The following is a 15,661-nucleotide window of genomic DNA, read 5'->3' on the forward strand; positions in this document are numbered from 1 at the left end:
TAACATATGCATAAAATTTTGGCTACAAAAAAATGCGGTCTCAAGATACGTCCAACTCAAAACACAGCTGTATTTTGATGTGACTTATGGTCTACTACAGGGTGTCACGATTCACCCCTGGCTGCATTTGAGCACCTCCACTTTAGAGGCTGAGTTCTCATCATTGGATCAGGATCATGATCAGCTGTGTCTGACCTTTGAAAGACTGCCTTTCTCTGCAAATTGGGTCAGTTCACCAATTGTCGCTGTTGCTGGTCTCCCAGTGAAAATGCCTGTGATCTAATCCTGACTTGCTCCCTGGTATTTTACTCCTGCTTATGCTTACATTTTGCACCACCTTCTGTGACCCAGACTCCATCTTTGTTTGACCTCATACCTGCTTACTACCTGGTATTATTGTTGATCGTCTGACTCTTGACCCCTGGCTTGCCTGACCCTCCTGCTGCCTAATTCTCCAGTGCCTCCTGACTAAACCTGGAAATCCAGTCTCCTTAAGCCTGCACTTCATCTGTTATACCTGGACACCATATATGTTAATCTCATGTTAATTAGACCTTTTCATCTCAGCCAACAGATCTTTTTAGCCTGAAAGCACAGGAAGGGGGTAGTTACCTGTATCCTGTCTTGTTAAAAAGATAGGCAAACTTCATGAATAATGCTAACAGCACGTTTTAGGAATTCACAGATTTATGTGAATTTTATACGTTAAATTATATTAACTCCAGGCCTAGAAAAATATAACATCCAGATAAATTATCTGATCGGATCAGGAGGCTGGGATACCCCCTAACAACATGTGTGTCAGAATCTGTATAAAAATAAGCTCTGATATACCATGTACCTCAAAGTCCTTCACAGGGCTCTTGAGCAATAAACCATCACTGCTTGAAGATTCTGCCTGCGACTATCACCTGTTGTATCCTGTAACCAACAGATAAGAGCTTACACTCTAATGCGTTCCCTGGATATCCTGTGTTGAACCCAACGTCTCTGTCAACGCTATGTCCGCTATCCAGCAGTCCTGATCCATAATAAGCTGTAAGGAGGTACCAGCCAGCCCACAGCAAAGAGGCATTATAGCAGCTATACCAGCTACCCCAGAAGTAAGCGATGCTTGGTGCCACAAAGGAGCCCAGTGGTGGGAGCTGAATTCTCCTACAATTATTGTGCATTCGGCAAGTGTCTGGTAGCAAGGTGACACCAGTAGGAGAGGGCAGTAACAGTCGGTTAATGACGGTGAGAAGGAAACCAAGAAACTGTGCAGGAAAAACATCCTTACATTCCTCCTTTCCCCCTACAGACCGGGTGACGAAGTAAGCCCCTCCGGTCACAATGTCTTTCTGCAAATATCCTGCATTACAAAGCTATTATCTCTCTGCATGTACCCTGCATATCATGTAAATCTGTACCTGCAGTCATCCTGTTGTGCCTGGTCTCCAGCTTCCCAGCTAAACCTGGCTATCTGACAATCTGTACCTGCAGTCATCCTGTTGTGCCTGGTCTCCAACTTCTCAGCTAAACCTGTCTATCCTAACAATCAGTACCTGCAGTCATCTTTTTGTGCCTGGTCTCCAGCTTCCCAGCTTAAACTGGTTATTCTGACAGCCTGTACTTGCAGTCATCCCGTTGTGTCTGGTCCACAGCTCCTCTACTAAACCTGGTTATCCTGACAGCCTGTGCCTTCAGTCATCCTGTTGTGCCAGGTATCCAGTTCTCCTGTTCTTCAGCTAACCTGGTAATCCTTGGACCCTGTTCAACTGTTTCTATGGACTTGTGTGACCATGGCCTTATCTGTGAGGAGTTTGTATGTTCTCCCCGTGTTTGCGTGGGTTTCCTCCGGGTGCTCCGGTTTCCTCCCACACTCAAAAAAACATACTGGTAGGTTAATTGGCTGCTAACAAATTGACCCTAGTCTGTGTCTGAGTCTGTGTGTGTGTGTGTGTGTGTGTGTGTGTGTTAGGGAATTTAGACTGTAAGCCCCAATGGGGCAGGGACTGATGTGAATGAGTTCTCTGTACAGCGCTGCGGAATTAGTGGCGCTATATAAATAAATGATGATGATGATGATGATGTGTTAGCTGCCTTACTGTTTACTGCATCTCATTTGAACCTGTATGACCTGTGTTTAAAATAAACCCACTTTGTTGCATTCACATTACTCTCCTTGGTCTTCCTATTGAATTCTGACACAGGGTAGAGATGCGACTTGACATTGTTAGTTATAAATTGTGAAAGTTGCATTACCCGATTCATATTGAATATAATGTAATGAAGTGTCATATAGTCAAGAGAGATTTTCATATCAAGTATTACGAAATACAAACATCATTTAATGATTTTTAAGTCCAATAGGAATCTTCTTTCCTACAGTAGTCTCAATGGAAATGGCAAATAAGAAATCTAAATAGCCGCAACCCATATTATCAGGTGGAGGCTCAGTACTCAAATAGCCAATCAGAATGGCTAGATAATGCGGCGGAATGTCCTGGAGGGCACAGGAAAGTTGACAAGTAAGATTTAAGTGTCTAACTAGAAATCTAGCGTTGCTAATATATTTATGTAGCAGCAAAGAGAGGGGATTTTTCTGTCCTAATTTTGACAATGTTTCCTTCCCTGAATATGATTCAATTTGTAGAAAAACAAACAGGTTTATGTCTTAATATCTTTAACGGCACATACAATGACTTGGGTAGAGTCCCTTTCTTTTGAGGTACTTTTCATTACAGCTAGTTTATTATGTCATCGAGTTAGTGTTTTATATTTTCCAATATAAATATTATGCTTGGAACACTTTGAAAAAAATACTAACAAGAAGATTGTAACACATTGATGGGTGAATCTGATACACTTTAAGGGCCACAAGTGTGTTCATCTAACCTTGAGTAGGGCTGCATGTTACCCTTAGGGACAGTTGAGAAGGAGGGGGAGTAGGTATAAAGGCAGGGCTCAGCAGTAGTGATCATAGTATGGATGGATGGGGCTCCTGTCCATTAGAGTCACTTGTTACTAACGTTCAGGAGATTTTTTTTGATTTTCTTTTTAAAGCGAGTGTTGTATTTTGCGGTAGCAGGTGCGGTTTTCTGTCAGGATTTTCTCTGTGTTTATTTTGTTTCCTTTATTTAAAGTTGCATTCCTGAGTTAGCTGGGAGTGCTGTGCTGCTTGCTCACCACTTTGGAAATCAAATAGCCCCTGAAAGTGGGTGTGGCTGCAGAGAGCAATAGAAAGCCACAAATCAGTGCTACTCTGTCCTTCGCTAGTACTCACCTCTGTCTGTGCAGACACCTCCTCTTCTGCACATGTGGCCAACTTGTTCAGCACCTAGGTGCCTCTGTTCAAATGTCAGGTGCACCGAGGGTCTCATGGTGTAATTACGCTTCATAACAGCCATTCTGCGTGTTGTAAATGACCTCTAGTGATGGATTACAATGTGCCGGAGATTGCTATGTTTTAAAACCACAATTACAGGAAATCCCTTACATCCATTGTGACACTTCAAGTGCTGTAAACAAGGCATGTGAAACTCGCATGACAATGAAGGCTATAATGTGGTTAAAACTCAGCAAATTAATTTTTTCCATACTCCATTGGAAGAAATGTGCAGAGAATTTAATAAAAACTCTGTCGTAATGTGTCTCTGTGCCCGGTAGCGGATGCTACATCTACTACTCCTGTTGCTGTGCCACTGACTTCAGTGGCTTTCGTGACAAAAAAAAGGATGTGTCCCCCTCATTATGAAACCCTTATTTCCAATATATTACATTTCATACCAAACCTTTTTTTGAGATTTGGGAAAGCTACATAGATACATTATCTCAAGAATTTAAAATGCAGATCTATAAATGTTTTAAGCATAGCTCATGGTATGATACTGGTAGTACAATTCAAACGATTAGAGATATATCTAAGTATGTGAAGCATTATAACTACATCAGCTTTCTCTTACATATTTTTCAGTTGATATAGACCATACGTCTTACAAAGAGTTTAAATTTTGGTTTATTTGCCAAATGATACTGTAACCCGAATAATATCCAGCTTAGTGGTTAGCACTTCTGCCTCTGGTCATGAGTTTGATTCCCGACCATGGTTTTCTTTGTGTGGAGTTTGTATGTTCTCCAAAAACATACTAGTAGGTTAATTGGCTGCTATCAAATTGACCTTAGTGTCTCTCTCTCTCTCTCTCTCTCTCTGTCTGTCTGTGTATGTTGGGAAATTTAGACTGTAAGCTCCAATGGGGCAGGGACTGATGTGAGTGAGTTCTCTGTACAGTGCTGCGGAATTAGTGGTGCTATATAAATAACTGATGATGATGATTGATCATTGGTAGCATATACAATCACATGTTTGTCACTTCCTCGGTCTGTAAAATACTTAAATGGCACCATGTATGACACCTGTAGGTAAGAAGTTGTAATTGTATTAAACAAAATCACTCCTTTTGGAGATGTAGAACTATATAACCTGTGTATTCACATGTTGCTGTACTAAATATTATTTTAAAAAATAAATAATTTATATATTCAGTTCTGTGGATGGGGCAGAACTTAAGGTGCCAAAGACTGTGCACCTATTGGACCTCATTTAGTGTTGGACGCAAAGTCCGTTTAAGAAGTGTAGGAGTGGGATTGTGCCGCAGCTTGGTAGGGTATTATGAGTGGCAAGCAACCCTAGTCGCGTCCCACTTGTAATACCTTACCGAGCTGCGAGCAGTTCCTGCAGCTAGCTAACCGCTTGCGCCATCTAATTTCTGCCACACAGCTTTAGCCCTTTTTTGAAGTGTGTTGCGTCTGCACCTCACTGCGACTAGGATTTATTTACATGGTCACGCCTTCACAATTCCGTGTTCCTCCCATTCTCTCGTAGTGAGCCGCAAGCTGTCGCAAGTGTTAATCCAAGATGCAGGCGGATATGGTGCTTGCTGCACATGCGTGATAGTGTTTTTTTGTTCAATGCGCCTAAAACAGACTTTGCGTCTGACTCTAAATGAGGTCCATTGTCTCCAATGATGTAATTCCGGTCCTGATTTTGATGGCTGTATTTCTTACACCTGTCCTCAGGCCTCACTAACCGTGCATGTTCTGAGGATCCCCTCCCAGGAGCACAGCCATTCTCTGGTGACCGTGGCATCTTTTAAAGTGAAATAAGAGATAGATTTAACATGAATTCTAGTAATAATAGATATAAATAATTTTGTTGGTCAGGAAAATATTGATTGTGTTTCTCCTTATAGGTACTATGTGTATGCAGTTGTGTGCTGCCTCTTAAAATCCACAACGATTCCTCAGACAAACATGTGAAGAAAAAAGCTGAATTGTTCCTTAGATTATTGAAAAGACAAACTAATTGTCCAAATGATGAATATCTAAGACAGCCATACTGCTGTAAAAACTGTGGGGAAGGTAAGTTGGGCAGGTCAGCCATCCTGCAATATATGACATTTTGCTGTGCTAGTCTGATACGGCCTCCTTTCGATTTGACATAAATCCATTAGCGCAACAGAAAAATGTGTTCATTTGCGTTGCCCGTGAATCCCAACCTTGCATTCATAATTATACTTAAACGTATTTTACACTTGCTGCCCTTTGCACCTGAAGTGGTGGATCAAGGGTATTCACGTGCAAGTAGAGTATAGTACGGGCGTTCACACGCAAGTAAACCTATTTTGAATTGCAAGTATCTTAGGATACGCCTTTTAGGAGGCGTGTCTTTTGGATGTCCATAAGCTTGGTGCACGTTTACATATTTATGATGATTTGATAGTTTTTCATTGTTATAGTGAATAAATAAATCTAAAAAGTAATAAGCGTGACTCCCAAACCCCAAAATCCATAACCATCCTCAGTGCTAGACAGCTTGGGCTGGGTCCTATTAATGCATGGGGACAAAAGCGTGTGCGTCCCTGCTAAAGTGCAAACCAGCATCAGACTAGATATCGGGCCTGTCACAATATGACAGGAAATCTACATTATGGTGTCCCGTTGTTATAGGGGCAATCAGCACTATCCTGGTCAATGCAAGGCTGGACCTCTATGTCTGAGGGGGCTTCCAAAAAACAGTGGGCTCCCAAAGACTATCAGTCATAAGCTGAAAAGTGCTGGGGCACTTCCTGCATCCCAGGGCACCCCTGGACCCAAGGGCCTGGAGTGGCAACTTACCCATCTCAATGGTCCCAATATAATGGGAACAGGGTCCCTAATACAGTATATATAGATATATAAGACACTTAATACACTGGTTACATTTTTTATTTGAAATACACTATTCCATGAAACCCCTCTTTCTCCACTTTATTATAAAATAGAGTATTTCTTCATCCTTTTGTAGTCCAATAGAAAAGTTATATTCTAATGGGAAATAAAATAAAAAACATAATAAACAAATGCTCTGGAGCTGCAGGACTGTGTACTGACCATGGCAGCTTTCACCGCTCAGACAATCACAAGTGGTTTCCCACCCTGCTTGGAGCAAACATACAACATTATCAAGTTCTGCCCAGACCACTGAAACAGATAGGTCAGTTAAAGAAGTTGGTGATGATGACGGCTATGTGTTTGTTCCAGACACATCTATATAACAGATATAAGTTGAAAATGATGACTGATGTATTATTGTGCCAGATGCATTTGCATGCTAGAATTAAGTTGGATGTACCTTAAGGCAGGGTTTCCCAAACCCAGTCCTCAGGGCTCCCTAACAGTGCAGGTTTTCTGGATCACATCTGACATAATTAGGACCACCTGTGGATCTGTTACAATGTATCAGTCAGTAATGATTACACCTGTGCTCCAGCAAGGAGATATGGAAAACCTGCACTGCTAGGGAGCCTTGAGGACTGGGTTTGGGAATACCTGCCTTAAGGTATAAAGAAATGTGTGCAAACGCATTATTGCGCATATCTTCTCTGCGCATCTTTAAATCCATCTCTAAATGTGGTGCTTACAGCCTGGGGGCAAATAAAGGGAATGTTTCATCTGCATATTTGTTACATCACCCTGCAAGAACTGTCAGTGATGTTTCTACAGTTTAGTAAGCCATTTCATAGTGTGAAATAGCAAAATGAGTTGAATAATGAGACTTATTAATATCATGGTGCCATGTGCTGTAACACAGGGAGAACATACAAACTCCACACGTTAGCTGTTTAGTTTCTAGGCTGTGCTGGTAAAATGACAGCTACAACTTAATGGTTGATATGGGGTACTACTCCTTTGTGCACATGGCACTATGTTATTAAATAAACTCCACTTTCTGTTAGGTGTAACAGATATAGCATACTTACAGTGACATCTAATGGACTAACTGACTGACTGTTTTCTCTTGTGCTTCTTTGGCAGGAACACATGTACAATCTCACTGTACTACTGAACATGGAAATTCCCAGTGCAAGCCTTGCGATGATGGAGTGGATTACATGGACAAAAGGAATGGCTACGGTGAATGCCTAAAATGCCAACACTGTGACTTTGGGTTAGGTAGGGTAAACACCGACCTGCTTCTTTATTGAGATGTGCTAAATTAAGGCAAAACAATCTAGCAACATAACATGCCATTTTACAGTGGCGCATAATCAAGGAAATGCAATAGAATATATTCATTTACAAGCTATGTCCCGTCGGAACCTCCTTTGAAGGGTTAATGTGTACAGTACAAGCAATAAAGGTACTGAAATCTTACAATCAAAATTAAGCAAATATTTTAACCTCAAACATTCAGCAGAGGAACCTCGCGCAAAGATCGGACAGGACATCACTTGTAATTGATTCTGCCCCCTAGAGTACTCTTTTTGCTTCTCCATTGTACGATTTGGCATTCTGCACTGTATTTGTAAATTAAACATTTTATGGAATGTATAGTCTATAAATAGATCTGGGGTGATAATTCATTCTTTCTTCAATTCATTCTTCTTTGTGCTGTCCATGGGGGATAATGTAAGAAAAGTCCGGGTGGAAAAGTTACAGTTGGCACAAAATGATAGGGGTGATGAAAACGTATGGCCAAATTCTGCTGGAGAAACGTTTGATCGGCTTAGTCATGGGAAATTTCCCATGACTAAGCCGATCACGGCGAAACGTACGTCGGGTCACGTGTGACGCGTGACATCACACACCCGGAAGTGTGAAGCCGGTCAGCGAAGTTAGCCGCGATCGTGTCACACTCTATCTAATGTTGTAATTAATTTTGAATTTTGCAATGCGCTTTGTTTAGGGTTTTAACACCAGGGCAAAACTGCCTGACAAAGAGGAGGTGACTGGAGGTCCCTTAATATCGCTTGTCAGATCTTTACTATCAGTATGATTATAAGCAGAACTGACTCAATCCCTAATACAGCAGATATGTGTTAGAAATCCTCTGTGGTTATGATAAAGTTAACCCCTCTCTTTCACACATTGCATGAGAGGGTGCTGTGTTAGAGTACCAATCCTGATTTTTTGGAACTATACATACACTTATTTAAGTTCCTTTGTATGTCTATGTCAGACTATCACACCTGAGTGGTTTTGATAATTATAACCCCTCCAAGTGCATTCTTACACTACGGTTATTCAATTTAGAGTGGACACACTTGCTGGCTATATGTGACACACTATGTATCGATGAATATAGGGAATGTAATTAAATCTCAATAAACTATGTTATTTTGAATCTCATTGATACAATCTCCATAATTATGGGTATTATTCCCAGTTAATTATAAGTGTCACAATTTTGTGACCACCGGCTTCCCGGAAGGGTATTTTTAACCATTTCTATCACTTATCTTTATTTTTCATCACTTCTTTATTTTAATATTCGCCGACTTTGATGTTATCTGGTATATTCAATTTTATAGATGATTTTCAATAAAATTTGTTTTTAAATAATTTTCAAGGGACTGGAGTGCCTCAGTTAACAATCTCTCTTAGGCGATTCTTTTTACCATTTTTCTCCAGCAAATAAGAATTGTCTGTTTTATATTTACAACTGGACTGGTTCTAATAAAGTTATGACTTCAGAATAAAGATCTTTCCCTGAAGCATTATATGGACAAGAGTAAACTATATTGCATATATGGAACAGGTGTAACAAAGAGTAAGGTTCTACTGGAAATCAGTTATACAACATTGCCCCCCACTTGTGGTAGCCGTGCAGCAAGTGTTTTAAGGCATTATGTCGTACTAGGAAACAAATGGCAAGATATTTTTCTCACTTACAGATTTAATAGGGTGGTCTACAATAAACATATTCCTCATGCCCTCTACTCCATGACATTTATAGTGTGTCATCCTGATGTATGCAAAGTTGGTTTTATGAGATCTGTGCTCTTCAGAACGTCTTGCAGATTTACAAGGCCAATGATGTCCACTTGCTGCATGGAGCAAGGTTTCTTTTAAATAAGCCTTGCAAATGAATTTGTGTAGACTACTGCATTCAGGCCTGATGATGAAGGCAAGCTATAGGACACACACAATTCTCTTTTTGCCCCTTTTGGTATTCGGTGAATGGTTGTACACTTAAAAAAAGTAATATAGGGCCTGAGTCATTAAGGAAAGTAAGAATGGGACAAACCATGTTACATTGCAAGGGGTGCAAATTAGTTTATTATTATGCACATAAGTTAAATACTGACTATTTTTTCATGTACCACACAAATACTTGATAGTTTTATTTTTACACTGAAATTAAAAGTTGATCTAGGACATGCCCTACCCCAACTATAAATCTGTCCCCATATTTTAAATTGACCTCCCCTTCCATAGCAACATGGTTTTGCCAAGGTACAAAGTTGCTCCTTTATATTCTTTGCTCTCCTTAATAACTCAGTCCCATAATGTCTATTAGTACCTTATGTCACTTATCCCCATCAGCATGTGTAATGTACTTCTTTTGCATTACAAGAAGGAAAACAGTTGCTAAATATGTGTACAACACAGTGATGCAATCTGCGTTATTTGTGTGTTTTGCATGACAACAGTAGTTTCATTCCCATAACAGCTGGACATTGCATTTTAAATGTATTATCATTATCTATAGTTCACTGGAAATGATAAGGTGATAAATACCAGATAGGACAAGCAATTGGCAACTTATCACAGTCTGATGATCCGTAAAGTCAGATTCCTGAATATAATGCTGAGTTGACCCAAAACTATCATTCTGTAAGCCAAAGTCTGTGGTTGCCATCTTTTTCTACTGGGTTGATTTCTGTGTAGACATTTTGGGGCTGATGCTGATTTGAAATTATGCCAGTTTGCACATGCTCCCAGAGAGAACTCCCTCTCCACAGTCTGTGATAGATTTTCTAGTTGTCTGGTATTTCTTTATGAAAAGTCTCTTCTGTTGAAACCTCAGTGAGTTCCTTAGTTGCTTTAGCAGCACGGGGATAGAAATGCTTTGGTTCTGTATTCAGCTATACTCTTTCATTGGACAGTCATCTTTTATACAGGAAAATAAGATGTCCATTGGTCCTGCTAATCATCTGACTTATTACTTGGTTCTTCATCTAAACTTTTCACATAGTTTTGCATATAGACAGCATTTTGAGTTGCTACATGGCCTGAATCAACCTGTAAATAGGAATTTGTGATTATGTAAAATTTTTACTATAAACTTTCATTTTCTGCCTTCATTTCATATACTGTCATAGAGTTTTAGTGACTATATCTCAGTAAGATCGGAATTTCCCAGTAACTCCCTTCTCAGTCAGATCCCTAACTATCACGTTACTACCTGGCGCAAATCCAGCTCTATGGATCTTCCTGTCATAATAGTGTACTTTACTGCATTGCTTTATTTTAAGCTATTTGATAAGCCTCACCTAACATCTTTGTCCAGAGCTTCACATACTCTGGGTATGTGTCATATTTATCTGTTGCAGGAGTGTCAGTGGGAAGTCTGGGGAAACTCCCAAAGAGCAGAAAGACAGGAGACTATATTGTGGCTTGGCTCAAAGTACAGATATGCCTGGATAATTTTTGCAAGGGTTTATTTCCAGCCTTTCTGCTGATTCTGCTAATAGAATTTGAAGCATGGACACAAGGGTGCAATTTAATCTTTTATCATTCCCATTCCCTTCTTTGTAGTATGGAGCAGTATGAGAACTTTGAGTAAGGAAGTGTTTTCCTAATGCTAAAAACAATTGTCCTCAATTTATACATTTTAGTAGGAATGCCAAATTTCAAAACAAAGCAATTGAATATTTTGTCTGCAGCAGTTCTCTCTTACTTCTTAGTAATGGCAAAAGTCTGAGAAAAAACATTTGAAATAAGGTACATTGATTACCTCTATTACATGTTTCCAGGTGAAGAAATTCAGATGAAATCTTGTTAAAGGGTAACTTGCATCTATATTAGTTATAGGTGCTTTGCGCTTATCTTTCAGTCAACTACACTGGAGAGTTATGGGGATTGCTATGTCTCAGACCAAAATTCACCACTTTTTTAAGCTCTGGTGTGTCTGTTCCTCATATAATTCTTTGTATACCAAGTTGTTTTACGTTTCCATAGAACTTTTACATGGTCACCGGTATTCAGGTTCCCCCAGGTCTTAATAAGTAGCAGTACAGCACAACCCTATGGAACAGAAGTGTAATCATACTTGCCAACTCTCCCGGAATGTACGGGAGACTTGCGCATTTTGCGAGAGTCTCACGGACTCCCGGGAGAGTTTGGCAATCTCCCGGATCTGCCCACTTCCTAGTGAAGTGGGCAGAATTAGGTCCCAAACGCTGCGATTCCCAGTGAATTGCGGCATTTGGCCCCGCCCCCCTGCTGTCAAATGACGCGCATGCATCATTACGTCACAGGGGCGGGTCTAAAATGATGCACATTTTGGAGCCCTGCCCCCCATCACACCCACCTCCCAGGCAGGCTCCTGGAAACCAACTTTCTAAAGTTGGTAAGTAGGAGTGTAATAATGGGGACACTATAAACTAGATAAGGAAAGTCACTCATCAGTGATTGAACAAATGTCCAGGAACCAGGGAAATGCTGACAGATGGCTATGGTCAGATGTAGTGTATTAGCCAGTGGAACCAGTTTCAAACACAATGTAAGAGGTAAGTGATGGGCTGGTAGTTTAGTCAGGTCCAAGCACAGCCTCGGTGGCAGGCAAATAGCATAATCAGGACTGTGCACAGGGTTAGTGGCAGGCAGTAGACAAACACCATAGTGAGGTCCAACAACAGGTTTAATATTAACTGTTTGAATGGCAAAACTCCAGCACACAGCAAGACATCCTGCAACAATAGTGCAGACTCACAGAGGCCAGTACTGTAAGTCCTGACAACATATGTTTGCTTAAAAGGTGTGTTGCCTTTGAGATGGATTTATAGTTGCAAAGAATGTATACATCCTACATTCAAGTAATCTTTTGCAAATGTGTGATATTCTTCCCTTGATATCTGTTTTACAATTTCTTGTTGTTTTTGAGTAATATGTTTTAGATACATTATTAGGTCCTATAACTAAAACTCTTCATGCTGTCTTTGATACTACTGTGTTGTTATTGATTTCCTGGCATATTAACTGTATGTTTTTTCCTTTAAATTTCATAGGCTCCACCTCCCTCTGTCTTTATAGGTTTAATACCTTCAGTTCTGGTTCTGCATTTTTGTATAATGTAGTATTGTGTTTGATTCAAATAAAACATAGTCTGGGTTATTGGACATAAATGTAACTATTTGATCTTTAGTTCTGTGTAGAACACCACATTTATTCTTGGGATAGTATTGGCTGTGAATATTTTGTTCTTTCTGTTAGAGAAGAAAATAAAAAGAATGTGTTCATTAGGGGCACTCTGGGATATGTTTATAAAAAAAAAAATATAATCTTTTATTCGGCAAATGACTAAAATATATCATCCCTCATTCATAGACACCAGGGAAATATTAAAAAGAAAATAAAAAGAGTATAATAGTGCTCATGTTATATAATTGTGAGAAAGAATAAGTGAAGATAAAAATGCAAAATAGTTATAACTCAAAACTGATTCCGATGGATAGGAAGATATTCCCACCTGGTGGGGATGGTACTATTTCTTTAAGAGTTGTATATGGTTCTTTCTCCCATTCTTGACCATAATAATGTGTAGTTAGTTTGCACTAATTTCAGCACAATATCTGCTTTAGTTTGTGACACTGAGCATGACGTACCTATGGCTTTCACAAAGCTAGGAATTAATTCAGTTCCTTCCCCAGATACTTCCTTGATAAATACTTCAATCACATTATAACAGAAGATTGGTTCTATGGTCTTGAGACACTACAACTGGCACTACCAACTTTTTGGTGTGGGTGCCTGTTAAATTTTATTGAAATGTTAGTTTGACTATTCTTTTCAAACAAAGTTCCAGGATCTTGCAGTTCCTCTGTCGATCTCAGAACAGAGATGTGTGGTAGGAATTCCTGTCTGCGGTCCTCATTTTTTAAACTAGCCTGAGAGCCAATAACAAGAATACTGTCCATCTTGCTATTATCAAGGCTTCCTTTTCCATTTTCAAAGTCTTGAATTATGTTTGAAAACTGTACAACTCACATGACCCATTTCACTTGCAATCAAATGTCTTTTAGGTTGCAGTTTATCTATGTTTCTGGAATATAAATGGTGAAGACATTTTTGTCTTATCTGTGACCCGTCACTCTCTTTTTCTTTGTGTACAGAACATTTTGTTGTCTCCAATCTCATCTTTGTGGCTGCTCGATTTGGTTCATGATCTCCTGTCTGGGTGTTGGTGCCATCGAAGCAGAGTTGGATAGGAACTGTAGCCAACTCTGCTTTGATGGCACCAACACCCAGGCAGGTAAACAATGACTGGCAGGCAGATATTCCATTCAATTTTGAGAACTTTGTGAATAGAGGTTTATTTTGTTTTTTGTTCTTCCTATAACGCATTCATTTTTTGATTAGTAGCTCATCCAAAACAATTGGGTCATCAAAGTATTGTTTTAGCTGAAATTTCATGTGGCCACTCAACAGTCTAGTTCATCCTGACAGTATAAATGGCAGAGTAGCGTTGAACGGATGCTGTGGGAACTGCTGCAATGAAGGAGTTTGGAGTGGAGCAGAGTGGGGCTGCCTAGCTCTAGTCACACCCCTTGGTGTGGTCATGCCCCCATCGTGATGTGGCTACATCCCAAATGTGACATGGCCATGCCCCTTGTCCCGATGCTGCCTACCCAAATGTTGGTAGGTATACAATTAAACAGCAGCGCATTACATTGTGAATTGGATCTAACAACAAATATCTCCCAACTGTCTCAGTTTAGGACAGTCAGCACTTTTATCCTAAATGCTGAGACACTGGGAGGAGTGCCCTACTCACTGCCACTCTACACAGCATGTTCAATTCTGTTTTTCCACAGTCTCTACGTGACTGAATCTGTGTTTAATTTGGCTACACAGTTGCATTGGGAAAATTTGCAGCTCAATTCAAACAATGAGATTGTGAACAATAAACGCAGTGCGGTTGGCCAATTATTACATACACATGGAAATTGAAGTCAGCAGTCAAGCATATATTCATATATTCATTCCTGCTCTAAAAATATGAACCCAACCATAATTTGAACGGGTTAAACAAATGTGTGTGTTGGACCAGTTTGGCTGGCTTGATACATCCGTGTGTAGGCAGCTCAAATCTGAACTCTCTGTTAGCCGTGGGAGTTACTATCATTTTAATATGGCCACTCAGATGGGTGTGAGCGGGAACAGCAATAAGCTACAAGCTAACGTCTTGCAGCTTCATATTGGTCCGAACGGTGACCTCCCCACCTTTACAGTGTTACACATCATCAACATTTATTTATATATCGCCAGCAGATTCTGTAGCGCTTTACAATTGTGAACAAACAGTAATAAAACTATACTGGGTAATACAGAGAGGTAAGAGGGTCCTGCTCGCAAGCTTACAATCTACGGGTTTCACAAACTGTCCTCTCACTCTGGAATGCAGCTTTAGGGCAGCTGTAAGTAAAGAGATTTGTCAGGCCTAGTGGTGAGAGTGATATAGGAAATAACTGAGGTGGTTGAGAGGAAAAGGTAAATTAGAGGAAGGGGGTAGAATGAGGATTGCAAAGTGGTAAATACAGAGGTATGTAATGTAAAGAAAAAAAACTGTTGTGTAATGGTTGCTTAGTAATCTTTTATGACTTTTAGGTCTGGATGTGCTAGATGAGTGCACAGTTACCCAAAATACAAAATGCAAATGCAGAGAAGCCTTCTTTTGTAAAGAAATCAAAACTTCAGATTCAGAGGAGTGCACAGATTGTCAACATTGTACACAGTGAGTATATATTCTTCCTGACTTTATATTTGTATTTACTGACAGTCTTCTAGTAATAAATAAAACATTTAAAGGTACTCACAAGTGCTATAGTAGTAGCTGTAATATAGGAAAGCTTCAGTCATGTCATGATGTATAATTTCTGCGGAATATGGAAATCTATCAAATCTAATTTCTAATCTAGAAAATTTTGCAAATTGTTTTGTTTAGATGACCCTGCTCTACTTGTGCTTTTTTATATTTTCCAACTTAGACATCTCTAGCAAACAAATTCTTAATTCAAGACATGGACTGACCCGTTTCTAAAAACTGTATTTTTTTGTTGAATGGACCAAATAACAGACAGCTAGGGCAAACAAACAGCAGAATGTACATTCTAGACGCATATATGCATTTTATTTC

General features: G+C 39.8%; 1 protein-coding gene across 2 annotated transcripts in view; it reads left to right on the top strand.

Moving 5' to 3' along the window:
- FAS (Fas cell surface death receptor) overlaps window positions 1–15,661 on the top strand; it is a 48,477-nt gene that overhangs the window by 7,800 nt on the left and 25,016 nt on the right. Inside the window, exons 2-4 of one of the 2 annotated variants that reach the window (XM_075216406.1) lie at window positions 5,232–5,400; window positions 7,336–7,473; window positions 15,133–15,259. In XM_075216406.1, coding sequence (XP_075072507.1) covers window positions 5,232–5,400; window positions 7,336–7,473; window positions 15,133–15,259 — 434 coding nt within the window. The remainder of the gene's footprint in view (window positions 1–5,231; window positions 5,401–7,335; window positions 7,474–15,132; window positions 15,260–15,661) is intronic. The other variant, XM_075216407.1, reaches the window with a different exon arrangement.

The sequence above is a fragment of the Mixophyes fleayi genome, chromosome 6 (assembly GCF_038048845.1).
Source record: "Mixophyes fleayi isolate aMixFle1 chromosome 6, aMixFle1.hap1, whole genome shotgun sequence".
Lineage (NCBI taxonomy): Eukaryota > Metazoa > Chordata > Amphibia > Anura > Limnodynastidae > Mixophyes > Mixophyes fleayi.